Source organism: Spermophilus citellus, assembly GCF_964194105.1.
Source record: "Spermophilus citellus genome assembly, chromosome: 1".
NCBI classification, from domain to species: domain Eukaryota; kingdom Metazoa; phylum Chordata; class Mammalia; order Rodentia; family Sciuridae; genus Spermophilus; species Spermophilus citellus.
In genome coordinates, this window is record NC_138182.1 from 116457 (window position 1) to 144135 (window position 27679).

At 40.1% G+C, this 27679-nt stretch overlaps 1 protein-coding gene across 2 annotated transcripts; it reads right to left on the minus strand.

Annotated features, from left to right (window-relative positions):
* Positions 1-538: 538 nt before the first annotated feature.
* Positions 539-27097, minus strand: CDC16 (cell division cycle 16). Of its 2 annotated transcripts, none has more exons than XM_081265727.1 (18): positions 26921-27096; positions 25715-25769; positions 25529-25626; positions 24476-24514; positions 24050-24190; positions 22060-22219; positions 21047-21138; positions 20464-20597; positions 19196-19275; positions 18021-18070; positions 17136-17209; positions 15482-15607; positions 11267-11419; positions 9910-9973; positions 7078-7139; positions 5990-6125; positions 4335-4425; positions 539-1759 (listed from the first exon to the last, which is right to left on the minus strand). In XM_081265727.1, the coding sequence occupies exons 1-18, from the start codon at positions 26966-26968 to the stop codon at positions 1500-1502; spliced, it is 1863 nt and encodes a 620-aa protein (XP_081121853.1). In that variant the 5' UTR covers positions 26969-27096; the 3' UTR covers positions 539-1499. The 2 variants fall into 2 exon arrangements, with proteins under 2 accessions (XP_081121853.1, XP_081121854.1); XM_081265728.1 differs by having other exon boundaries at positions 1517-1665; positions 26921-27097.
* Positions 27098-27679: the final 582 nt, after the last annotated feature.

Below are 27679 nucleotides of genomic sequence, written 5' to 3' on the forward strand. Positions count from 1 at the left end.
TCTACACCTTTAGGATAATGTGGTTTCCCTAGCACCACATGGTGTCATGAAATTTAAAGATGCAACACCTTTGTGTTTAATAAATCTTGAGAATGTTATTGTAACTTCCCTTACATTAAATATCCAGAATAGACCAATTTATAGAGACAAGTAGATTAGATGTTACCAGGGGCTGAGGGAGGAGTAGGGAGTCGAGTTTCTCCCTGGGATAATGAGAACATTTTGGAAATAGTGGTGATGACTGCATAACAGTGCAAACTAATTAATGCCACCAAGCTGTACACTTGAAATTTTAAAAATACACATATATAGATTGATCAGTATGTTTCCAATAGGAGACTTTATTTATTAGAGCAGTTTCAGGTATACAGAAAAACTAAACAAAAAGCACTGATCATATACTGCTTCTCTCTCCCTCTGCCTCTACAGCGTTCACTATTGTTAACATCTTGTACTGGTGTAATGTTACAATTATAAACCAATATTGACACACTATTATTAAGTACAGTACATAGTTTATGTTATATCTAATACTACAAAAAAAAAAAAAACCAACCAAACAAAAAAAAAACAGAAAACAAATGGATGGGAGCATGTCACAGAAATCAAGCTGAAAGAGCACCCAATGGCTAAAGCTAAAACAATTTAAGCCACAAAATAAGTGATACTGTGTAGGTTTATAATTCTAAATATGAAATAAGTACTCATGAGTCAATATAAATGGTTGAATTAGTAAATAAATAGGAAAGAAGAGGCAGATCTTCAAGAAGAAATGTGTATGGATGGATATTGCCCCTACAAGAAATGAAGCTCAGCCCTTCTGCCCCACAAAGCACGTAAAAGAAAAAGAGGAAATTAACAGGTCAGAACATGGCAGACACCACTGTGACCAAGGTTTGTGTCAAATGTGAAGAGGAATGGACTTCATCTGTATTGAGTTTTACCCAATTCATAATCCTCATCCAATCACAAGAAGCACAGCCAACAATCTCAAATCAAGGGAGGTCCCAAAAACCACCTGAGGAGCGCTCCTCCAAACTGTGAGTCAACCCCAGACCAGAGTGCAAAGGGGACACAATAAGTGAAAGCAGCATGTATCTGGGGAGCTGTTAACAGGGCCACACCACTGATATCTGAGCCACAACAAATGTCTTAATGTTATTAGGATGTTGACATGGGACAAGGGGAAGGGACCAACAGAAGGTCTCTACCATGATGCCAACTTTTCCATAAAGCGAAAGTTAGACCAAAACAGAAGTTTATCCAATAAGAGACATAATGGATGTTTATCTTCTTTATTCCACTACATGTAACTATTTTATAGGTTCAGAGAATCAAAAAAGATCTGTTGCAAAGGTGTGCTATCCAGTCTCTTAAGGCAGGCCTCTGATCCTAAATATTGAGATGTAGTTTGGGTTCATGTTAGCAAGTGGGAAGTTCTTAAGACATGGCAAGGACACAAGGGAATACTGACCTACACCAGGGACCACTGTTTGCAGTCATGTGCTGTGGTCTGACATGGATGTCTCTAACATCATGTCACTCTCATTCATTTCAATTTCAAAGGTTTCTTCCAAGGAGGGTCTGGAATCTGGAGTTTTCCTGGAGTTTTCCAGTGGTGCAAGCCCCGATTCCTCTGCAGTCTGTTTTTCTACTTCAAATTCCCTGAAATCCCACGGAGGTGAAATAATGTTTTTTAGTGTCTTCATTGTATGCACATCAAAGTCATAACATTTTAATTTGTCTTTAATGTCTGCTCCTAAAAAGAAACACCACAATTAGAATAAAGAAATTTCATCACTGAGTTGCCATTTCCATCAGTATACACACTGCCTCTACCATATCAGTCAAGCTGACTTCCAAGATCAGAATAGAAGGAAAAAGTCTCTTCTCCTTCTCTTTCATTTTCCACCATTTTCAAGGGAAACGCTGAGAGGATCTCTGAAAGCACATGTGATTATGGATCCCTGTCAGTGTTCACAAAGCCCCTTAAATACCAAAGAAGCCCACAAGCACCACTCTGCTCCCCTGCTATAGAGAGGAACTGGCTGTGTGCCTCTTGGGTAGTCATCAATCTCACTCTCTCAGAAACCTCAAGGGAAATGCATTTCCACATATCAAAACCGCAACAACAGGGCTGAGGTTGTGGCTCAGTTGTACAGGGCTTGCCAAACACACATGGGGCACTGAGTTCAATTCTTAGCACCACATAAAATAAATAAATAAACTTAAAAAAAAAACCCTCAATAATACATGTTTGGACAGATCTGAGCAGATTAATGAGTTTCAATAACTTCTGACGTAACTGACAATTTTAAATAGTTCAAACTAATAGCTTTCAGGATTGAGTATTTTGGCAGTTAATTACATGCACACCTAAAAATAAAACTAGTAGTGAGTGATAACTTGGAAATCTCACTGAGACCACTTCCTGGAGAGCAGGGAGTCATCCCTCACTCATGGCACCTTCAGTCCTTCCTTAGCTCACAGAGTCACAGAGGATGCTGAGCAGAACTATGGTTCTGACCCAGCACTGTGAAGAACTGAGCTATAAGATGAACAGTGACATGTACTTCCTCTCAGGTGCACAACTGCAAGAATTCTTACATACGCATCTGACATAACCACCAGGCAGAAGTGCAGAACACTGCCTACTCATTCAGCTACCTGTGCTTTCACTCCCAGCTTCCCAAGACTGCAGTTCACCACGCTGATTTTTCCATCACCACCACTTAGACTTACTTACAAGTATTCAGTGCATATGCTTTTTCAGACTGTGAAATTCTTCACGTTGCTACAAGACTCAGTTGTCTTTTTAACTGTACAGTCTTTTGCTGTCTGAGCACACCACAATTTGTTTCTCCATTCTCCCACGGCTGAACAGTTAGGTACAATCATGAGCAAATATGGGATGAACAATCTTGCACATTATCTCCGATCAATTCTGGCACTGTTTCAGTTGGGCTCACCCGGCAGTACAACTACATATGGTTACTTGATATCCTAATGCCTTTTGATGAATCATAACCCCTACATCCTCACCTTTGGACATCCCTTTCCATTGTGCCTCTGAACTTAATTATGTGACTTGTTTTAATGAGCAGGTGATAGAAGTGATGTTGCACAACTCACAAATTTTCAAGAGGTCTTGAAGCTTCAGTTCTTGTCCTTTACATCCCAGAGCCCACCACACTATCAAAAAGCCTAGGATGAAGGCCCAATAAGAGGTCTTCCACCAAAAACCAAAAACTATCCAACCACTGTTTTAGAGTGCCTTGTTAATGTAGCGAGAGATAACTGATAATTTTAATAGCCATGAAGTTTTCTAGGAAATTTACCCATTTATAACTCAACCAGTAACTGATAATATACAGAGTTTCAGCTGCTCCATATAAGCATGTGTTAACTTCAGTCATCTGCAGGGTATGCAACCGTCTCTCAGGGTATCTACTCCAGCTCCCCAGGGAGCAATGCTATGTAACTTCAGCAATCTGGAGTGTGCAATGTCTCCTTGGGGTGTCGACTCCACCTCCCCCGAGAATACTGCTGGTAGATACCAGCACATGCTCCATAACTTCCTGGCACCAGCTTTTGTGAAGGTCCTCTTTAAGACCTTGTCCACTTTTGTTTAACCTCTGCTCCTCGGCTTGCAGATCTCTTGCACTCTAGAAGTAAATTCTTTGACATGTTACATATTGTAATTCACTTCTGTGGCATGTCTTCTACTCTCTTAATCGTACTTGTAATTAACAGAAGTTCTTAATGTTATCATTCAATTTATTGTATTCTTCCCCTTAGGGCTTACATCCTATTAATACTCTGCCTACCAAGTTCTCACTAACCTCATTGTACCTTATCTTGTAGTATCTATACCTAAAGGAGTGCCCAGTGTAGTAGTTCCATCAGACATCCCATTACTGATTACCAGAAAAAAAAAAAAAAAAAGTACTACATGCCACATGTAGTGAATGCAAACCATCCTAAGGTTACTGAAATGTAAACACATTCTATTATACCCTGAAAAGGCCAAAGCCCTTCATTTCTTCATTAGAACATTCAAAGATTTTTTTCCTCCACTGTGTGGTTCAATCAATTCTCCTGTAACACAATGCTTCACATATGTATACAGCATTCTCAATGCAGCAAGTACTCAACTCAAAACTAATTCCCACTGCATAGCTATATGGAATTAAATGGAGCTTCCTGATGTTAATGTAGGTAGAAGGGCAGAAAGATACTTAAAACTTTGGATGAGAATTCAAAACACCAAAGCAGAGATACATAACAATCTAAAACATGGAACACAGTGCCAACAAGAGCAATTACAATCTTACCGATGTAAGCTTCAGAATCACCAATGTACATTTCGATGCAATGACCAAGCATTGTAACAGAAAACGTGTCATCTCGCCTAAGACCAAGGGCCTGTCAAAAAAGATTCAGCAAGGTTAAGATGTAATCCCCTCTTTTGTTTAAAAAATATTCCCTAGTTGATTCACTTCAACATATTCCAGGGACTCCATGGTTGGGGTGTTGGGGGTATTGATGCAGACACAGATCCAAGACTGAGCAGAAGTTGATGACTGCTGAGGGCACATGAAGGCCATGGAGGTTCATCACTGTTGGGTTCTTTTGCTCGAAACCACCCAAGAAGTCTCCACAGAAAGCCCTCTGAGGATACAGCATTAATTAGATAACGGAGAAATAAATTATACTCAAATACACATACTTGAAAGATATTTCAAATAAGACCAGAAAACTTACTTAGTCCAAACTTCTTACTAGCTCAATATTCTGGTTACAACAGAGGCACTTTCATGACTTCACATAGCCTGAGAATCTCTCTTAATAACCTTTAAGCAGTAATGCTAGGCATGGTGGTGCACATCTGTAATCCCAGCAACTCAGGAGTCTGAGGCAGGAGGATGGCAAGTTCAAGGCCAGCCCCTAATCAACTCTGCAAGACCTTGTCTCAAAATAAAAAATAAAAAGGATGTGGGATGTAGCTTATTGGTAGAGCCCTTGGATTCAATCACCAGTCAAAACAAAACAACACAGCTCTGAACTTATCACTGAATTTATCTTTTGAGATACTGCATGATTGCATTGCCTAACTTGACCTCTTTCTCCAAATACCATTAGTACATTGATTCTAAGGCTCACATTTTCTTAACTTTTAATGTTTCTGAACCTGGGATATCTTACAGCTGCTGGTTTCTACTGACATTGTCATCCGCCACAGCTGAGAGGCTCAAGAAACAGAACTATGGTAGTCCTCTGAAAATCTTCTGCTGACCCAGTGGAAGGCTGAAAGGGTTGAGAGACTTGCAAATCATGTGGCTGAGAAATAACCCAGAGTCAATGAAAGGAGTGTACTGGCATCAGGACACTATTCTGGGAAAATGGGAATAATGACCACCCAGTTGGAAATTAACCACTTATGTTTTTTTTTTTTTAATATATATATGTATTAAGATGATCCCTGATTAAAAAAAAATTAATGTCTAAATACATTCAAAAAGAATATTTTAATTATAAAAACATAAAAGTTTAATTGGCAACACTTGTCTCTGTGTGATCCTGCTTGTTCGTGGTGTCTTAGCTCTGATGGAGTAAGGTGTGTGGATTCCGTGTGATGGTTGCACAGGTTGTTTCTGTTCATCCACTGATGTGCTCTACAGAATTAAGGGTCCAAGCAGAGATGGGGCATCTCTGTCTTGAGCAGGCCCTCACTTGAGCAGACATTCTGCACTGACCTGTGAGACACCCAGATTGACCCATATGATGATGACCCCTGGCAACAGCATGCCCCACTGTACATTTAGAAGCAGTCTCACATCTCTCTCTAATTTGAACACCACACACACTTCCCTCTGCCACGAAAAGAATAAAACCTAAGATTGACTACAAAAGTTTAAAATAGTAAAGGAATAAAACGTTGCCTAGAAAAGAAGTGGTAGATCTAAAGTTGGGTATAAACAAGACATACTGTGTGGAAATAGTCCACAGCATTTTCAAAGTTGCCCATCAGACTATGGATATAGCCTATGGCAGAGTAGGTAGATGCATTCTGGGGAATTAGCACCAATGCCTGCCGATGGTAATCCAATGCCTCTGCGTATTTTCTGTTGAGAGAAGATGGAGAGGGAGAGAGGGGAAACAAAAGAAAACAATTACTGGCACAGTAAAAGTACCACCTTTTTAAGTCCAAGATGTACCTCAATCTGTGGAGACAGACAGTGACTCTCATCTACCAAATAGCAATACAGACTGGTAACTGCCTCCACTCGTCCTTTTATGGATTAAATACCTTGAAACATTCTCCTGGCATCCCCCCTTAGCCAACCCCAGGTACCCCTTCGTGACCTGCTGTATACATTCGTTTCACCGTTTGAGGGACAAGTGAACCAGAACCTCATTTTGGATCCTGACCAGTGAATTATCACATAGAGCCTCTCATGTGACAGCAAACCTCCCATACCAGGAAATTTAGACATAGCCAAGGAGTTTTGCTTTAAGGTCTAAAACTCACTCCTCAAAATATTCTCTGGGACACTTGCCCTATAAAATCTTTTGGGATGGGGCAAGATTTTATGCTGAATTAAGGTTTGGAAAATGCTATAGTTTGTAATATTCTCTATTGAAAATATTACTTTGTAATGCAAAGTAAAGTCTTGAGGGAATCCTGAAATAGACTTTCTTGAGGCTAGAATTTCCAAGATTTATTTTAAAGAAGGAATTCATTTTTTAACTGTCATTTGTTTATTCTATCATTAGGAGAATAAAGTGAAAATATGGATATGGTTTTAATTAGATCCTATTATCCCAACTCTTCTGAATTAATTTTAAATGCAAATTTTAATCTAAAAAAGTAACTATTATTTGTAATTCTCAATGCTTCTAAAATAAAATTATATAAATAGAGACAAATAGCAACAGTAACTTTGAAGCTTGTTGTATCTAGTCAAGCTTAAGAAAGCTGGAGGAGCTCATGAAATAAAATGTGGAAAATGCTATTCAAAAATCAAGCAAACTTTTAGTACAAAGTACATTCTGAAAATGTTCTGCTTCACTTACTTAAGTTTCCTGCAGACATGCCCCAAGTTGTTCAACAAAGGTTCCCATTTGTCAACTGTCACCTAAAACATAGCAACATCAAGCCCACGAGTTACACAAGTTGCGTTTAGCCTGATTTGTTTGCACTGAAACATTTCCCATCTCTGGGCTTTCTGGTGTGCTTCTACTGCCACACCAGGCAAGAGGATGTGCTGGTTTCTGGGCCTGTCTCCCCCACTAGAGGAGACTTCCTAAGGACTCCTCAGTACTTACAATTCTGCCAGATCCCATCCATGCTGATGGAGCTCAAATTGTACACTTGCAGACCAGGCTCTCTCTGAAACACTGATCTTTATGGTCATCTATCTGCTAGGTGTTTCCACTTAGAAATGTTAAACAAGCTCTAAATTAAGTGTGCCACACTAATTCATCTCTCCAGCCATTCCAACTCCCTAACCCTAGCCAAGTACCCCATCAGTCAGTTCCTGGGTACGAGATCATTCCAACCTTCCAAGACTCCAGGGCTTATTCATTCTCCTTTTGGGGTATAGCTTCAACCCTGTAACCCTCAACTTCCCATTAGCAAAAATCTGGCCTGGGCCCCCATCCTACAAGCCTGATCCCTGGTATTCTAACTCTCCTAGGATAAGGTGGACTCTAACACTGTTTTCAAGGCTAATTTTAATGACTCAGATTTAAGCTTTCTGCCCCGCTTCTTGACATTCTCCGTGAACTCAAAACCCAAGCCACACTTGAATCAGCTCCCATCTTTGTACATGCTGTTCTCTATCCCTGAAATACCTTCCCCTCATTTCTGCCTGGCTGAGATCTGGTCACCTTCAAGACTGAGGTGTGTGACACACCCAAAGGCCTTCCTGACCACTTCAGTTCAGAGTGAGCTTCGTCCAACTGAGCATTTTATTTCCTCAATCATGCTGTGTTATTACTGCCAACTTACTTGTTGGCATTCCCCAACAGATGAGAGGGAAGGAAATATCGAATAGTTTCTGCATCATAGACCAGCTCAGCTCCCAGGATGTGGGTGGCACTTGACACATACCTGTCAGCTAAGCAATAGAGACTGGCCCTAGAAGCCCAGCCCTGTGAATGCAAACAAACCATTTGGTGGCTCTTGGGCACGACTGCTTCTCTTTCGATTTGCTGCAGTTTATAATTAAAGTTCAAGAGTATTTTCTCCTCATATAACTTTTAATGGGCATTTTGACATTAAGTACTGTGCTTTTATACTAAGACTATAAGGTGTCTTGGACTAAAAGGACATAGTTTCAACTTTAAGTGTGGCTCAAGAGTGTGCTTCTCAAACTGTTCTATGTATGAGAATCATCTGCAGATCTTGCCTAATGGCTATTTTGATTCAGTAGATCTGAGATTCAGCACTTCTAGTGAGCTTCCAGATGATGCTGGTGCTGCTGGGTCAGTATGAATAGTAAGGCATTGTTTGAAAACTGCTATGTGGTAAATGGCACCCTGTATTAACAAAAACACTTAGGATAATCCAGAGCCACCCAAAACTCAGCTGAGGAAGAGTCTGCCTTATATACACCCATGCACAAACACAAGGAAATGTACTGTTGATGAGTTTAGATGGTAATAGATAAAACAAGAGAATCTGGGTCTAGGGGTAGAGATTGCCACCACAGGAGGTCTGCAGAGCTGTCAATCACAGAAGATAAAAGCAAATGTGAAGTCTATGGGCACATGTGCATAAGCACAGAGTGAACTGGGACGTGAAAATCAGAACAGAATAACACAAGATATAAATGAAAGGGACTGGGAAGAGCAGCAACATGCACAAGTTTATGTCTAGAAGTGTTAGTATTTTAAATACTGCCAGTGCACAAACAGCCTTGCTATTTGGAGTGTTTGTTCATTAGCACTAATTCCTTTTTTTTTTTTAAGTTGTTGATAGGCCTTTATTTATTTATATGTGGTGCTGAGAATCAAACCCAGTGCCTCACACATGCCAGGCAAGTATGCTACCGCTGAGCCACAGCTCCAGTCCACAGCACTAATTCTGTTTTATTTTTTTAAATTTCTTAGTTGTAGTTAGACACAATACCTTTATTTTACTTAAATTTTTTTATGTGATGCTGAGGATTGAACCCAGGGCCTCGCCCACGTGAGGTAAGCACTCTACCACTGAGCCACAACCCCAGCCCTAGCACTAATTCTTAAGGGGCATCTTTCACACACTAGAACCATGGAATGATCTACATATACAGTCAGCACATAGTGTGGGACAGTGACAAGTGTCTACATTTGAATGACAGCTGGCCCTGTAGAAGATCTGTTGATAACCCACTCAATGACAGGCTCTTTCAAGCTCTAGAGGAGGATTGTGTTAGATGCTTTATGGTGGTCACTAACCACCTAAAATGTCCAATTTCATATATTCTTCTCATATGTTCTGATGGTTCCTACATGTCACAGCCAGGGCCACATCTGACCATGAATCAGAAATACACTCATGGGGCTGGGGATGTGGCTCAAGCGGTAGCGCGCTCGCCTGGCATGCGTGCGGCCCGGGTTCGATCCTCAGCACCACATACCAACAAAGATGTTGTGTCCGCCGAGAACTAAAAAATAAATATTAAAAATTCTCTTCTCTCTCTCTCTCTCCTCTCTCTCTCACTCTCTCTTTAAAAAAAAAAAAAATACACTCATTTTGTACAACATGATAAAACAGGTGCCTGACAACTTGCACATTATTGAGCTATTTGTCACAACGGGTATCAGGTTACTTTCTTCCAGTGTCCCTATTATCTTCCTTATTCAACAGTAGCCACGCTCAAGGGTGTGGACATGTGTATTTACAGGTATTTTATAGAATACCTCATTCCCAATTGCTTTAATTTTTTCCAAAGCATCCAGAAACCATTTTTCTGCTGTTTTCCATCTAAAACAGAGAGGAGAAAAAAGATTATAGGTTATTCAAAACTAACAGGTCTGAACATTTTAAGAAAAATTTGAGTATCTCTTTCTAATAGTGCTGAAATGAAGCAGAGTAAATTACTGGAATCAACTAGTTTACTTCAGAGTTTACGTCAGCTAAATGCCTATTCTTAACAGAATCCATATTACACGAGCCTATGATTTGGGAAACAGAACTGATTTATCTTGCTTCAGGGTATTTAGGTTCCTGTATACCTCTGGTCACAATTTTTCATCACTTGCTCCACACATGTTTCTGTTTAACACGTATTGTGAATCCACTGACACTGAACTCATAGTCAACAGAACGGCCACACAGGCCTGAATGAAGTTCATTTAGCAGCATGTCTCCCCTGAGCCACATCACAGCTACCTGAGCTTCAAACACAGTGCTAAGCTTGGGGATCATTTTGAACAGTAAAAGCACCAAAAAGGGGCAGGGGCGGGGGGGAAGCACAAAATGTGAGAAATGTGACATTAACAGATCACAAGGCCCCTGGTTTATAGTGTGAGCCAAGTGTGGCCCTGTGCAAGGTTAGCCAGCAACTGCACTCTGAGGACTCCAGTCTCTCCCACCCTGTGTGTACAAAAAGATTGAAAGCACTTCAAATTGGTTTTGGGGTGATGGGTGAATCTTAGTAGGCCAATTTGTAGGAAGTGAATACGCAAATACTGAAAACAGACTGCATTATATTATTATTATGTATTTTAAAAGCCTCAAACTTTCTTCTAAGTTTACTCCAATTTTTAGATTTTAGAACATATATATGCCATAAACAGAACTGATGTTCTAGATTTATTCTCTGTAAACTTATAATCTCATGCAAAGAAATCACCAAATCACTTATTCTACAAATATCCAAAGCTATAGAAAACGGTCAATTGACCAAGAAACCAGAAACTGGGTCATTCCAATTTATTTTATTATTAGTAACTAAAAATAGAATTTTTGTTCAAAAATTGCAGAAAAACTTCCCCAAACAAATGAATCCAACTCCTAACTGACAGAGATCACTAGGACCCTGCCAAGCCTCAGGGCTACACCATGGCATCAGAATGCATGACAGCCCAATCAAAGGAGGTTCAACCCATAGGTCTATGTTCTAAGGAAAACCAAGATTAAGAAAGAGTTTGTTTTCTTCCTTAGCTAGGTACCTCCATCTTCTAAAACACTACAAGTAAAGACCAAGACCTAATGAAGAGGTACCCTGTCAGCTGGACTCAGAGACAGCACAGGGCCAGGTCCCCCAGTACTTACTCTCCATTCTGAAATGCAACTACCCCAACCTCGTGGATGACGAAAGGATCTTCTGGTGCAATGCTGAGAGCTTGGCCAAAGAATCTTTCAGCCAGTTTGGAGTTGTTGGTCAGTCCATATTCAAGTCCAATATACAGCATTGGCAAATGACACCTAAAAATGTCAGAGAAGCCACATGTCAATCAACACTCCAAACTGTAATTCAGCAATCAGTCAACTTCATATACTATCTGCACAATAGGTCAAAAAACAAAAACAAAACCAAGTTACTTTTGTCTCTTAACTATTAATGAATACCTAATGGCCTTTTAGACTATTTAGCTGCCACTTCTAGAATCTATTACCAACCTATTCATCTTTATTTTTTATTACTCCATAGTAAAAAGACAAAAACAAAAACAAAAAAAACCTCAGAAAAGAAGAACTGGGGCCCCTGGCCTGTGTGAAGCCCACTCACACCCTGACAATGCTTCTACTTCTCCATATTCTACTCAGTACCATGTTCCTTCTGAGGCAGTCAAGTTCCACACTTTCTGAAGCCACCTGGCTCTCCCAGACTAGGCAGTTCTCCCTTCGGTGCACTGCCAGCATAATCAGTTCTCAGTGGTTCTAGTAGGAGAGTTCTGAACCACATCTTCTGGGTGAATTCAACTGTCTCATACTAAGACAGTTCTAGGCAGTCAGTACTAAATTGTCTCAACAGATTGGCATCTGTCCACACCATCTGGTCAGTGACTGCAATACGATGATCTTTCTTCGAAGATGATCTGCATCACTACATCATGACTGGCTGTCTGCCATGTGCATTGGTACCATCTAGTGCTAAGTAACAAACCTTCATCTGCAGAAGGGACATGAAGTGCCCTTTCAAGTAATCACCTGGAAGAAAACACTTTCAGAATGGCCCATAAGGGACCTCCAAAGTCTACTCTCCCATAACAGCAACAAGAACTCTGTCAAATATTGTCAAAATCAATGTTTTTCAGAACTGTGTAAGTTGAGCCAGGGCTTACAACAACCTGAGGAGCATACATTCAAGAACATAGCTGGCTTTTGGTAAGAACAACAAACGTATAGTGTCTTGATTTGTCCTGTTCCTACCTCCTCCCCCAGCTTCCCACCACAGGAACAGCAGCAGCAGTGGCTATTGGAGAGGGCAGGAGTGTGGAGATACTGCAACACCTAAATTCAGAGGACTGCTGTTGTTGGACCTGCCTGGCAGTCCCTAGAAAAGGCCCATTCATACCCCATTTTATATGACCTCAGAGAGAACTCACTGAAAAAGCATCATCCCTGGGGTGCTTGCCAAAAATCAGCAGCAATTAGACACCACCACAGCTGCCTGAAGCAGCTACCCCAGTTTGGCAAACAAGTGGAAGGCCAAAAAGTTGAAAGGAAATCTGGGTGTAGATGTCCATGAGGACACAGTGTGGGGGATTCCAGCCACACACATGAGCTCTCCACACATAAAGGAGAGGTCTGAGAAGGCTCCAGTCTCACATCTCTGCCTGACCTCAAGGCTCTGTGCACAAAGGAAACAAAGGCTAAGGCAGAGCAGTCAATTGCCAGAGTGTTGATGGTATGTCCCAGCAAGTACAGACGCTGGGACAGGGGCAAAGTCCTCAAGTTCTGGAGTCACTGAGAAGTCCTGGGGTGAGGTGGGGAATCTGATTTTCACAACTGCCACATTATATAATTGTCAACAAAAATAAGGAGATATATAAAGAAACAGGAAAAAATGATCTATATACAGGGGGAAAAAAACAGTCAACAGAAAAAGTCCTGGAAGAAGCCCAGAAGTAGCCCCAAAAGACAAGTACCTTAAAATAACCTGTTCAAAGACTGCATTTTTTTCCCCCAGTGCTGGTTATCCCATTGTCTCATGCATGTTAGGCTGGCACTTTACCACTGAGCTATGTCCCCTTTAAATAAGCTATTTTAAACATTCAAAGAACTTGAGAAGTTTATTTCTACAAAATTAAATATAAGAACAATGTCTTACCAGAGAATAAAAATAAATTATAAAGAAGAACCAAGTAATAAGTCTGATATAGAAAAGTACAATAGATGAAATTAAAAATTCACTTAAAGGGTTTAAAAGCGGATCTAAAGAGAGAAAAGAAAGAACCAATAAATAATCCTGGTAACAAATGTATAACTGAGAGATTCCATTACTAGATAATTTATCCTATAAGAAATGCTAAAGGCAGTTCCTTCAGACTAGCAGGAAAGAACACTAGATAGCAATTCAAACCCACACAAAACAGGTAATAGTCCAGCAAAAGTAACTACATTGGTAAATACAGAAAAATGTAAAAGTATTTTTGTTTGTAACTCGGTTTATAATGTATGACAATAGCACGTAGGAGACAGGAAGAGTAAAGTTTTGGTATCCTACTAAAATTAAGTTGGTAATAATCCAAATGAAATTGTTTTAAGATGTTAATTATCATCTCTGAGATAATCACTAAGAAAATAACATAGAAATATAGAAGGAAAAAACAAAATGGTTATATATGAAGTATTTAGTACAAAAGGTGGCAGTAATGAGAAACAGGATCAAAAAAGACACACAGAAGTCCTGCCTTATCAGTAACGTATGACACACAAATGGACTACTCCAATCAAAAGGTAGAGATTGGATTAAAAAAACGATCTAACTATATGAAATATATTTTAGATTCAAAGACATAAACAAGTTGAAATTAAAAATGGAAAAAAAAACCCATGATAACACAAAGGAGAGCTGGTGTGACTACACCAACATAAGACAAGAGAGACAAAGATGAAACTGTCAGACACAGGGAAGGACATTCTACAATGATGAAAGGCTCAATGCAGCTAGAAAATACAGTTGTACACCAGCTACTAAAGGGACTCAGAACCCATAGAGTCAAAACTGCCAGAATCAGAGAAATAAACACAATTTAGCAACAAGAGCTGAAAATTCAATATCCAGTTGCAATAAAGGACAGAATTAACTAGGTACAGGAGCAACAAGAAAACAAGGGTTCCAAAAACACTAAAAAGATTAGAACAGGTGCCCACAAAATACTCCACCTGACAAAAGCAGAATTCTCAAGCCCACCTGGCACCATCTCTAGAATAAACCATATGTTAGCTCATAGGGAAAGGACTGAGATCCCACAAAAACATTCTTCAGACGAAGTGGAACTGAGTGAGAAATCAGTAACAAAAGGAAATTTGGGAAATTCACAACATGTGGAAACTAAACTCATAAACTATTAGGCAAAAAGCATATATGTTTTATGTTTAGCAAGAAACGGCAGTAATAGTTTATGTCCCCATGAGGGATATAACAAGCATCCTTATCAAATTTAATGTGATTATAAAAACTAAGGACAATAAATAAGCTGGAAGTAGAACTAAATGTCAAAAGGTAGATCAAACTCATCAAAATTCTATCTGTGGACTCTATAAGCAAAAAAGGTAGCTAATTTCATTGAGTCCCTTTTATGTGTAAGACACTGTTCAAAGTCTTTAATTGGTATTATTTCAATCACTTCTCACAATAAACCAGGAAGTTCTGCTATTATTCCTATTTTTCACCAGGTTAAGTAATTTGCCCACTACCACATGTCATCAAACTGAAGAACTGGGAAAGAGTCCAGGCAGTCTGACCACAGACCAGCCCTCTGCACAGCTGTCCGCACAGGGATGGAGTCACTGGTCAATGGAAATCATCCATACAAAGCACTTTACAAGGAGTAACCAATGGCAAGGCCAAAGGATTAATGAGAAAAACAGACATACTCTACTTCTCAAAGTAACATATTCTTAAGGTACTTTTACAGCAGTTGATATCAATACCTGTATGTATAATATTGACATAAACCTAGAATACTGGCAAATAAAGTCCTGCATGACCAAGGAGCCTCATCAAATAACTTTTGGTAACAGATAAGACACAATAGTAATTTTCACATGAACATTTTCACTCTTACATGAACCATGAAAAGGGCTTTAGCCCTTAGCCTAATTTCCTACTTCCTCATGCATTATATAAGCTACTGGGCAAACTCACTACCCTACCTTCTTTCCCCCTCCATTTTCAGTTATTTTACAATCATAAACTATTAGGCAAGAAGCAAATATGTTTTTTGTTTATCAAGAAACGGCAGTAATAGTACTAACAAATTTCACTACATGGTTAGCAAATAACTAATGGAGTTTAATCAGCTTGCTCTGCCTTACCCTTTCATCAGCTGTGCTGCTGTAAAGTAAGCAGCCATTGCTTGGTCATGCTCACTTTCCACTGCAAACGAATGCCCATAGGCTATCCATGCAGGCCCATACGTCTTCTCTAGCGTTGTGGCTTTACTAAAACAAAAGCATTCATTGCAGTAATAATATTTACTCTTAAACTTTAAATTTCATATGAATAAACAGCCTCAAAGATATTGACTAATAACATTAATTGAATAAATGAATCATCAACATATTAAATATTAATGTAACATTTGTGTTAATGCATCTGACCAAAACAATGTTTAACAGTACAACGAAAAGTTTAGGAGACATCTACCTCTTTTTAAAAAGGCGCTGTGGCTGAACCCATTAGTATTCTGCATATGTCTAAAAGCATTATCTTACCCAGGAGCCTATTTTGTGCAGGCAGCAGCAGCCATCAAACAACACTGTGCCAGGCACCTCCCTGATGTCTCATCTCAGATGCATTGTCTCATCCTAACAACTTGCAAGACAAACTAATTACATTTTAAAGACATCTGTATCAAGGCATGATAGATTAAGTGATCTCCTGTGGTGGGAAGAGATTCACCACAGGCTCTAGAGTGGACTGGAGTATACGTAATTAGTCTTCAATCAGTGAACATGGTAATGGTTAACCCAGGACAGGACAGAGAGAACATATCACAAAACATGGAAAGTGATCTTTTCTCTCTCTAGCATTTTATTTTCTATGCCTTCTTTCACCCAAATGTTCCATTTCCAGTACAGTCATTCATGGAATCACACACTAAATTAAAGAAGCACAGTCCAAAAGACCTTTCACAACTGACCGCCTCAATACACTTGGGCTTTTCTCAAGTACTGAACACAACCAGAGAACATTTCCTGTTTCATTCTGAGTGCAAGGTGCTTTCATATCAATCTGGCATGTAAGTACTACATTATTCCCACTTTTAGAGAAGATTCAGAGAAAGTGACTTTTCCCAGGAATTATGGCTGGTAAATCATAGACCTTGGATTAGAATTCTAGATTATAAACAAGCTCCTTTCCTTGAATGTCCTTTTCTATTTTGTTTGCAGAGGGAATCACAGGAATTATTGCACTTGAAATCTTTGTAAAAAACTATTCTTATCACCCTAGACATTTCTCTACATTTACATAATCTGGTTAAGATTATGTATTATTGGGTGTATTATGTATGATTGGGTGGCAAGCTTTTCCTTAAGTCAAACGCACAGTTGATCCTTACAAGAAGCTGTTCACTATGCCAAGAATTCTGTTTTATAGTCTCACTTGGTGACCCTAACCTCACATAAAGTTTTGTGTAATTTCACCACCATTGGCAAAAGGTTAATGATATCTCTGTAAATGAAAAATAAAACCTTTCAAACTGTTATTCTGTACTGTTTCCTATTATTTCTTGCTTATAAATAAAAAAATATTCTCCTTCAGAATGAGATATAAATCACTGATATCTTTCACCTCCCCTCATAAAGAACAAGGAACACGGATGACACAACTGAACTGAAAATGTTGAAAATATTTTTTTCTTTCACATTGCTTTTAAGTACTTATTATTTACAGCATTAAAGCATATGATATGAGCAAGAAATCTCTTCCTATGGTTGACCACAGAAGGAAGAAAAAAATGCGTACCTGAGGTATCTTCTGGCATGTTCATTTTTATGACCCACCATGAGATAATAACATCCCACTGCAAACCAAGAAACCTAAAAAGTTCAATATTTACCATGACCAAAGATGTGTAACTTTGAACTACAACCCTAACAAGCTAAGCTAGACAGGAGGTAGATCAGATGTTCCAATTCAAATTACAAGTTTATCTAATACAGTCTCTCTACTGAGGTCCTAGAGGAGAAGGGATTATTAACTCCATGGTGTTTCTCAGATGGCTGCCCCAGAAGACAAGGTGCCTAAGGACACCAGCCTGTTGAGTCCTGGCTTGTCCCTGGCTCTCACTACAGAGTTCTGACTCTTCATTAGTTGATTCTCCTGCACTAAGAGTTCCAGTTTACTGAGGTAGGGACAGATTCTTGTCTTGTCTGAGACAGACCATGATTCCTGGCTTCTGTTTTTAATGACATAGTTCCAAATTCCACTTTCCATTCCTAGTATTCCATTCTAATCCACTGCAGTTTGGAAGACACACTGATTCAATCAGTGCACATCTCAGTACACTGTCTCATACAGACAATCTGAGAAAGCTACCAATCAATTATATCCCTTAGGAAAGGCAGGTATGTGATGGCATGAGCCATATTTTATATTTTTCTACATACTATTTTAAAGTAACAAATGTATAATTTCTATAATTAGAAAAAAAGGTTTTTGTTTTAAGGTTATTGCTCTGATATAATTAGAAAATCTCTTCATGGAGTGAAGAAATCAATGCTGCTAAATCTTATGTACTAAGAGATTGGCCCTAATGATTTAAATATTATTTGCTTGTACTTAAACTACTGTCTAAATACTAGTTAAGTATTTTCTTAAAGTTCAGGTAAGAAAAAAGATATTACTTACAGGATTACTAGGATATAAATCCACCAGTTTGTGAGAAAGGTAGAAAAGTTCTGTATTAGGGAAATGGAAAAAAAATTCAATTATTCATAAAAATACAATTTAAGATCTGACCTTTATCCTAGTCACTACCCTTCCCATAGTAAGGATCTCATACCTTCCCTTCCTCTGAGTACAAAATCCATTTAAATGATGGTAAAGAGGTCCCACCTGGCAGATACATCCTCCCCAGTCCCACAGAGGACACTGAACACCTGCTGAGTGCTTGGAAAACTAGGTGGAGGGCATGTGGTGGGCGATGTAGGAACAGAAGCCCTGAATAAAGCACTCCAGGAGTGGCCAAGTTCCTTCAAAGCACCAAGCCTACCCTAGAACCCTACACCTCTTAAGTCCCAGGCTACTGCCAAACCATCAGCAATAGAGTACTTTCTCTTGACAAACATGCCAGTCTTACATCTCATGCAGGCATGTTCTACATGCAGACTTTGGATTCGGTGGTTTACAAGCTTCTAAGGGATGTGATGCTGCTGGTCCATGGACCAGAGAGAAGCAGGGGTTTAGAACTAGGATTTTTTTTTTTTTTTTTTTAAGAAGAGTGAGAGAGAGAGAATTTTTTAATATTTATTTTTTAGGCTTTTTTTGGCGGACACAACATCTTTGTTTGTATGTGGTACTGAGGATAGAACCCGGGCCGCATGAATGCGAGGCGAGCGTGCTACCGCTTGAGCCACATCCCTAGCCCTAGAACTAGGATGTTTTTAGGTTTTCTTGCTCCCTGAGAGACTCGCTACTGAGTTTTAAAGATGTAAGGGCAATTATTGCTCAAACACAACTAAATGTTCCTGAAATTAAAATGTGGAAAACCCAAGTAAAAACTATGCTCCCTTCCAAATTCTAAATAGTTAACAATTCTTGCCCTAACCTTTTTCTTAAATTTAAGAATTACATGGAATTTTTTTTTTTTTTTTGGTGGTGGTACTAAGGATTGAACCCAGGAGCATTCTGCCTGAATTACATCCCCCAGACCTTTTCAAAATTTTGGGACAGGGTCTCAAAAGGTTGCTGAGGTTGGCCTAGAACTTGTGATCCTCCTGCTTTATCCTCTCAAATCACTGGGATTACAGGCATTGCCAAACACACCCAGCAAGAATTATCTTAATTAAAAAGAAAATTCATACCGTTTGCTTTATTCAGCTCCACAAGAGTTCCTATATGTACAGGTAAACAGTTTGCATGGAAAGGATCTTTTTCCATTACTCTGAAAGTTAAAGCAACACATCAGAAGTGTACATGAGAAAGGTAGAAAAGTTCTATATTAGGGAAATGCAAAAAAAAGTTTAATTATTCATAAAAATTCAGTTTAAGATCTGACCTTTACCCTAGTCACTACCCTTCCCAATCAAATTTAAATGATGGTACAGAAGTGGTACATGACAGAATTCATCATAACTGGCTATGTTTAATTATTAAAAGATCATACATGATACTGTAGGCTACAATACAGCAATGATCAGGTTATAAAGCAAAGAGAAAATTCTGGTGAATTTGGTAGGAATAAAAACAAATATTATCACATTCATTTATTTTAAGTGAACAGCATCTCAATACATAAATTCTCCAACTATTTAAAGGCTTACAAGTTTGAACCATTAAATAGATCGCAGGTATTTGCTAATTAAATTTGTGATTCCAAGAATTTTAAACAACCCAAAGACCCTCAAAATAATAGAATACAATCTAGCTAAAAGACAAGTCTGATTTGGCATACTGGAAAACTGGTGTGTGGGGGAGATGACTTAGCTAATGAGTATGACATCATAGAACACCCAGGACAGTATTAGACTTCTTTTTTTTTTTTTTTTTTTTTTCAGTGTTGTACACCAAATCAAGACCTGGTACATGCTAAGCCAACACTCTACCACTAAGCTATAGCCCCAACTCTCGTCTCTAACAAAGAAAGTATTTTATGAAATTATGTGTCACATCAAAATTGTACTTCCAAACTATAAAAACTATCAAGATTGGGAAGATAGAAATGTATGTTTCTCCAAAGTTATTATAATATGCCTACAAATATGAAAAAACTTGGCTATAAATTGCTCTTTTAAAAGCAGCAGCCTTGGGCTGGGGATGTGGCTCAAGCGGTAGCGCGCTCGCCTGGCATGCGTGCGGCCCGGGTTCGATCCTCAGCACCACATACCAACAAAGATGTTGTGTACACCGAGAACTAAAAAATAAATATTAAAAATTCTCTCTCTCTCTCTCCTCTCTCACTCTCTCTTTAAAAAAAAAAAAAAAAAAAAAAAAAAGCAGCAGCCTGTTCAGAATTATTCAAAGGTAACTTAAACCATCATCTAGTTTGAGATTACTCAGGGAAAACATCTTTGAATTATGTAGATGTGGACTAAACTTCAGGTTCAAAAACAAAAATGGTGAGCATACTTACGCAGAAGTTAGTTTGTAGCACATCTTAAAATCACAGTTATAATAATGTCTCTCAGCTAAAGACACTACCACATCTAGATTCTCTTGTAATCCATTAACCGACTCTGGGATGACAGTTTCACTGGGCTTATTATACTGGAACAGAGAAATATAAAGATAAACTCAATGAATAATAACAAATCAAAAGGAAGACTTACTCTGTTTGGCCAAGTGGTTAAAACAATTACACAGGACATATGTGAGCCCCTAAAAACTTCAAGTTTCATCAGCACTCCTCACAATCAGTTTAATTCTCAATTTAATCAAAAGAGTTCCACAATAGGCAGCATATCACAGAGATTCAGAAAAAATAAGAAAAAAATCTGCTTTTTCATGCACTAATTCAAACTTTTAGAATAAGGAGTCCTTGGGAGGAAGACATTTTGAAAGCTTCTTTAGGAATCCTACCAAATAGTTAAAATAATCTAATTCTTCTTGTAAATGTGCTAACTTAATAAAAAATTTTAACAATTTAAATAATAAGGAATAAAGGTCAAATTTAATGAAATGAAATTTACATAAACAAATGCTGCATTTTTCCTTACCTTTTTTAATTTGTTCTCAAACAGAAAACGCAGCAATTCCTGTTCTTCTGTACAGAGCTTGCTAAGAGGTAGTGACTCAAGAAGTTCTTTTTCTTAAAAATGATGAGAAACAAAAAAAGATGTCCTCATAATATGAGAAAAAAAGGTTAATAACTACAAATACTCTTTTATAATTCTTGGTCTAAATAAATCAACTCAAGAGAAAATAGAAGGATCAGAATGTGCCAGAGAAAGCTGAGACAGTGGTTCCCAGGCCTAGGAGACGTAGATCAACTGAGGGCTAGGGCCCGGAGGCCTCCAGAGGGGTGCAGTCAGCGGCCACGTGGAGTGCCTTGGGTTCAACACTACTGATGCTTGTGGACCATTCTGTTGGGAGGCATCCTATGCACTGCAGTTTAGCAGCATCTCTGGCCGCTACCAACAGATGCCAACAGAATCCTTCCTCCATACTACATGCCCCAAGTTATGACAACCAAAGTCTCTAGACACAACCCCACTAATTGAGAACCACTTCAACAACCCCATTTCCTATTCCCTTGACTGTCCACCTTGCATCACTACCAATACACCTGGTCAGAGGCTCTTGGTCCCTGTGGTACATTAGGGTCAACTACAAGCTTTAAACCATCTGATGTGAGAGCCCTACCTCCAGAGGTTCTGACCAAACTGGTCTGAAGCCGGGACCCGGGCACTGATGTTATTAAAGCTTCTTGGGAATTTACAGTGCAGCCAGGCTGAGAATCACTGAATCAGACATCGAAATCCTGGTTTATATTATCTCAAATTGCTTCTCAAAAATATGACCTTGTGATGTCCAGTCTCTCAAGATTCTGACAGCAAGAGGCACTGCACGATATTGCATTTTGCAACATGCTTCATGTTTGAAGACCTTAAGAAAGTCAGTAGGTCTATTAAAACCTGTAGACAGCCTGCTCTTGATTATATAGATTTAAGAGAAGACAATCCAAACAGTATTAATTGTGCTAAACATAAAAACACCCATGTTTCCAAACCTTCTTGTGCTGTCAGCATGTGGTGCGATGTTAAAAGATCAAAGGCTTCAAAACAGTACACATCAAGCTTCAAAGCTTCTTTGTAACTGTAGGTAGCTAGAGTTCGGTTATCTAGAGCATCGTAGATTTTCCCTCGTAGAAGACAAATAGAACTCTTTATCTGGTAGAAAAATATGATATGTACATACTAAGTCAGAACTTTTAAATAAGGATTCAACTCATCCCAACTATCAAAGCATAGTGTGAACTAACAGACACATGAAGACAAGAGTTTCTTTCATCTGTCTTCCCTGGGCTCTGATCACTTTATTCAATAAATCTTTATAACTAATGTAAATAGCAAAGCTATTAGGTATATTACTTGTTTTACCCCAAATATTGCAATGACTTAGAGATAGCAGGCTGTATGTGTGTAAAATCCAACTGTAAGACAAACAGTAATTTGAGATAGATCCTAATGAGAGGATCTTGGTGAGTCTTAGTAATTGGCAGCAAGGCAGCCCATGGTACCAGTGGTCAAAGGCATGGACTGCTGGAGCCCACAGACCTCAGTTCACTTTCCAGCCCTGAAACTTGTGTGTGATCCTGGATAATAATTAACTGGGCTTGGCCTCACTTGTAAAAAGGAGAAAATGCCACGTATGGTGCTGGCTACCCTGTGACCATCAACAGGGTGTAGAATCTGACTCGCATTCTAGACCTGAGCCTCAAGAAACACATAACTAAGCTCAAAGAGGCTCCAGAGATGAGCAGCAAAAATGATCAAGAAGATGGAGAAAATTCATAGACCAAAATTTAAAAACTAACAGACATGCTTAGTTTAGTCCCTAAATTAAGCAGTGTCCTATGATGTGTTAAAAAAAAAAAAATTGCTTTTTTTTTTTTTGGTGTGTGTGTGTTGGGGGGTGGGGGGTGGTATTAGGAATTTAGCCCAGAGGCACTTAACCACTGAGTTACATCTCCAGCCTTTTTTATTTTGAGTCTCACTAAACTGTTTAGGGTCTTGTTAAGTTGTAGAGAGTGACCTTGAACTTGAAACCCTCCTGTCTCAGGCTCCCAAGTTGCTGAGATTACAGATGTGTGCCAATGCACCCAGCAAAAAAAGCAATTTCAAAGAAGAAATAATACTTTACAAATAAATCATACATTTCATAAGAAATAAATTAATAAACAAGAGATCCAAAAAACAATAGTGATAATACCAATCTCCCTCATCTATGCATCTAGCACTAAAATTAATGTGCTTTTAAATACATAGATGAGTGGTTTAAAAAAAAGCACATGAGCACCCAGAATGTATAATATACCTATCATTTTAAGATGAAAAGCAGGGTAACCAAGTTCCTTCATAAATCTTACAATTATGGAGACAGGTGGATCTTTGGGTGACCACTAATGGGGGAAGGTCTCTTTCTAAGTAACAAAAATGTTCTACAACTGAGGTTTGCACAGATATGAATATATTAAAAGCCATAGAAACTGTACACTTTAAATGGATAAACTAGGTGATACGTGAATTTTACCTTAAACTATTAAAAATAAAGGAATAATGATCCAGGTTATTGGCCTGACTGAGGGTCACTCACTAAGACAAATCTCTTGCAATTTCATGGTGGTAAGAAGCACATAAACTGAAGCATACCAAACACAACATTCCCTGCAAACAAGTTCAGCTAGGTAAAGTTCTTTGGGTGGGCAGGTCCAAAACACTGTTAGAACAAAGTAAGCAAGATTCTTCCTCCTGAGGGTGCAATTCATGGCACCTCATCTGAAAAGCAAGTCTAAGGTCAGCCTCTCAGACACAGCCTCAGAGGATACCATTAGTTTCCAACATATGGTTTACTCAGAAATTTCTCAGATTCTTTGGTTTTGGTGGGGAAATAAGCTGGAAATCATAATTACTTTAATAATATATAAGTAAAAGAAAGTTTGCCACTTAACATGGGCATTTCCTACTGCTGTTTCTGAAGCATGCTAACAAAATACCCACCGAGGACTGTGACATTTCCCAGTCACTGGAGGGGTCTTTCAAGCCACTTTCATCCTTCAAGTATTTTTCAAATAGTCTTTTGTTGATTGGTTCCTCCATATCAAGAATATCAAGAGCTTGCTGGTGCTCTTTTGCAGCATACTATGCAGGAAACAGACATACAATTCATCAAACATGACTTCTGGATTTTAAACGGATAATATATCCACTTAAATTGTCTGAACTACAATTTTCTTCATATATATCAGCTTTTAGTAAATAAGTATTTCATAGCAAACAATACTAAAGAAAAACACATTTCCTCATAAAATACTATAATAACCTGCCAAATTTCATTACCCAAATTCTCACATATACATACATAAGAGAAACAATGCTCACATAATCAAACTTTTATTAAATAAAAAGGAAAAATAGCATACTTACATGGCATCTAGCTGCAAGGTAACGACATGCTTCATACAACTAGGAAAGAAATTATTTTTAAAATTGTCACATATTTTCATTTTAAAACAAAACTATAAGCACAAGATAGCTAGTTTTATAATCTCTCCTTTCACTCCTGCAGCAAAAATTCCAGTCTCTTTAGCCCATATTCAACACAAACCTACTGTTTACCGGGTATCGCGAATTTAAAAAGTAGTGAAAATGTTACAGTGTGTGTGTGTGTGGGGGGGATGAACACAACACAAAACACTATAATAGCACTAGCCAGCTGAAAAAGAAAACATTTGCAGGGGAAGCCAAGTCAGAAGCTGGTTGGGCAGCAGAATGTAGCATAAACACCTGCTACCATGTCCAAGGAACTGAAAGGTGCCCAACTGACTGGAGTATGCACTATATGCATTGAAACGGCAGTGATGGACCTCCATGTCTATTAAGACGTCTGAGTTTATCCAGTGGGCAGAGGGAAATCACTGAATGATTTTTTGGGTGACACAATCAGAACTGTATTCTAGGAAATTCTCCCTTGTGATAGTTTGTAAAAAGGACTGGATACAGGAAAAGTGGAAAGAAGGAAAATGTTACTGAAGAAAAAAACAAGAAGGTGGACTCCAACTAATACATTGAAGGCCTCACTTATGTAAGTGGTAAGAAAATCTAAAGAAATGCTCACAGTTTCAGAGCTACATACAAATAGGATTTCCAAGCCCATGCATGATGGTAGGTGCCTGTGATCCCAGACCCTTAGATGTTTGAGGAAGGAGGACCACTTGAACCCAGGAGTTTGTAACCAGCTTGGGCAACATAAAGAGACTCCATCTCAAAACAAACAAACAACAACAAAAACACAATTTTCAGAATTTAGTGACTAGATGGGATGAAGGAATAAAGTGATAAATTAGGAAGAAGTTTTCATTCAAAAAAAAAGGTGAATTTCTTTATTTGAGAATAAACAAAACATACACCTAAAATACCTATCTAATGACTGTTTTACAGCTTCGAAAACTTTTAAGTTTACATTATTAACATACTTACTTTGTCCAGTTTTCGTGACCGAAGTGCATGGGCTGCTCTATGATATTGTGCTGTCAGATAAAGACACTGAGCCAACCAATAAACATCCTGGGGATCCTCTGGAGAGGACATTAAATAAATGGTCAGAGGTAAAAAGTGAAATTTTTAAAGATCAGTTAGAAAAAAAAAATAGCATTGGTCACTTACCATGAGAAAGTGAAGCAACTTTGTCTGCCCAAAACAGAGCACTTTGATACTGTTGCTGCAAACAGAAACAAACAAGGGGTGACTACCCTGTCATTCCCACAGCTCTGAACAGATGTGTACTATTATTAGAAAGCCATATATGAAGTCAGCATAGCAACACAAGTTTTTACACATAGCAAGGGTCTACCAACCACGTTTTTTCTTATAGGTCAACAAGGGTGAGTTTTAGTTCAATGGTACAAGTAAAACATACTCAGATCTTTGTATATACAATTCAAGAAAGTAATTTGGTTTTTAAAAGTTCATACACACGCAAAAAAAAAAGTACCTACAAGCGCAAACAGGAGACAACTGAAATGATTATTCTACAGTATTTTCCGATATCTAGTCATTAGCATTTCCTGTGTAGACATTTATATGACAATTGCAATAAGTTGTTAATGGGTCCCAAAGAGGAATGTAGTACATAAAGCACTACACAAATACCTTAGCTGTAATATTCACAGCACTCAAAAACAAACATTAACTATCAATGACCACAGGGAAGGTCACCTCCTCTAGTCAACTATAACAAAAAAGCTGACAAAAAGAAAGCCACTCACAAATTTGTCAAAGCCAGTTCTAGTCCCTGGTTCTCACCCCTGGCGGGGGGCGGGGCTCAGTTCCCCAGGTGCAAACCCAGAGCGGCCGACAGGCGGGCAGAAGGAAAGGCAGTCTGCTCGGAGGCGCCTCACGGATTCTGACAGCAGCCCCCTCTCAACGTCCGAGTGCCCCACAAAAGGGACCACCAAACGTTGACTAAACTAACTTCTGGAAAACAAAGACGCCGCCTTCCAGCCTGCTGCACAAACCGGGCTACATCGCTTCGCATTCAGTCCCGAACACGGCGTCCTGCCCCGCTTCCCCGTTACAGGGCCAGCGGGCCCTCCGGCACAGGGACGCGACCTCGCCGCCTCCCGGGGACTCGCTGTGCCGGGGCGGTGCGGGGAACTTCCTACCCGGCCTTCCAACCAGCTGGTTCTCGTCTTTATTCGCGTGAAGCGGCCCTAAAGAGTTACAGCTCAACCTCTCGGAAGCACGCCTCCGGCCGGCCGGCCGAACCCCAGGCCGCTTCCTCTGAACGCGCCTCGGCTCCCTCAGGCACCGCGGGTCCCAGGCCACCGCCAGCGCCCTCCCGCGGCCCCGCGTGCCCGGGCCGCCCCGCACCTGGTCCAGGTACTGCCGGACACGCTTCCGCAGCCGCTCCAGGTTCATGGCCGCACGGCCGGCCGAGTACGCGCCACCGTCGCCGCCCTCCAAAGCCCGCACCTCCGACAGCTCCCGAACCGCTCCCGCCGCCGGAACCCTCGCGCCACACGACACTTCCGCTCCGACAGCTCCCGCCCCGGAAGTCCCGGTAAAAGTGCCCCTCCAGAAGCTGGAAAGGAACGTCGCGCCGCTGGTTCCGGGGCGCGCCCAGGAAGGTGGGGTTGTCTCCCCGCGCGAGGCCCTCACGGGGGAAGGCGAGAGGCCTTCTGAGGGGGAGGCGGTGAGTGGGGCGGGAGGTCCTCTGGGGGAGAGGCGGGAGCCACGCGGAAGGAGGAGCGCGAGGCACTCTCGGGGAGAGGCGGGAGGCACGCGGGGCGGTGCAAGGCCTTCTGGGAGCGAGGACCTCCGGGAGGGAGGACTGGAAGGGGGCCGGGGGCGGAGGCCCTCTGGGGAGGGAGGCAGAGAGCGGGTTCGCTGGACCCTCTGGGGAGGAAGGCAGGGAGGGGGTACGCTGGACCCTCTGGGGAGGAAGGCAGGGAGGGGGTACGCTGGACCCTCTGGGGAGGAAGGCAGGGAGGGGGTACGCTGGACCCTCTGGGGAGGAAGGCAGGGAGGGGGTTCGCTGGACCCTCTGGGGAGGAAGGCAGGGAGGGGGTATGCTGGACCCTCTGGGGAGGAAGGCAGGGAGGGGGTGCGCTGGACCCTCTGGGGAGGAAG

Excerpts from the sequence above, each read along its gene's own strand:
- CDC16 (XM_081265727.1), bottom strand. The coding sequence starts at position 26,968 with ATGAACCTGGAGCGGCTGCGGAAGCGTGTCCGGCAGTACCTGGACCAG. Across the intron at positions 24,191-24,475 it reads ACCTTGCAGCTAGATGCCAT|TATGCTGCAAAAGAGCACCA; the intron begins GTAAGTATGCTA and ends TTTCCTGCATAG. Across the intron at positions 7,140-9,909 it reads TTAAAGCAATTGGGAATGAG|GTGACAGTTGACAAATGGGA; the intron begins GTATTCTATAAA and ends GCTATGTTTTAG.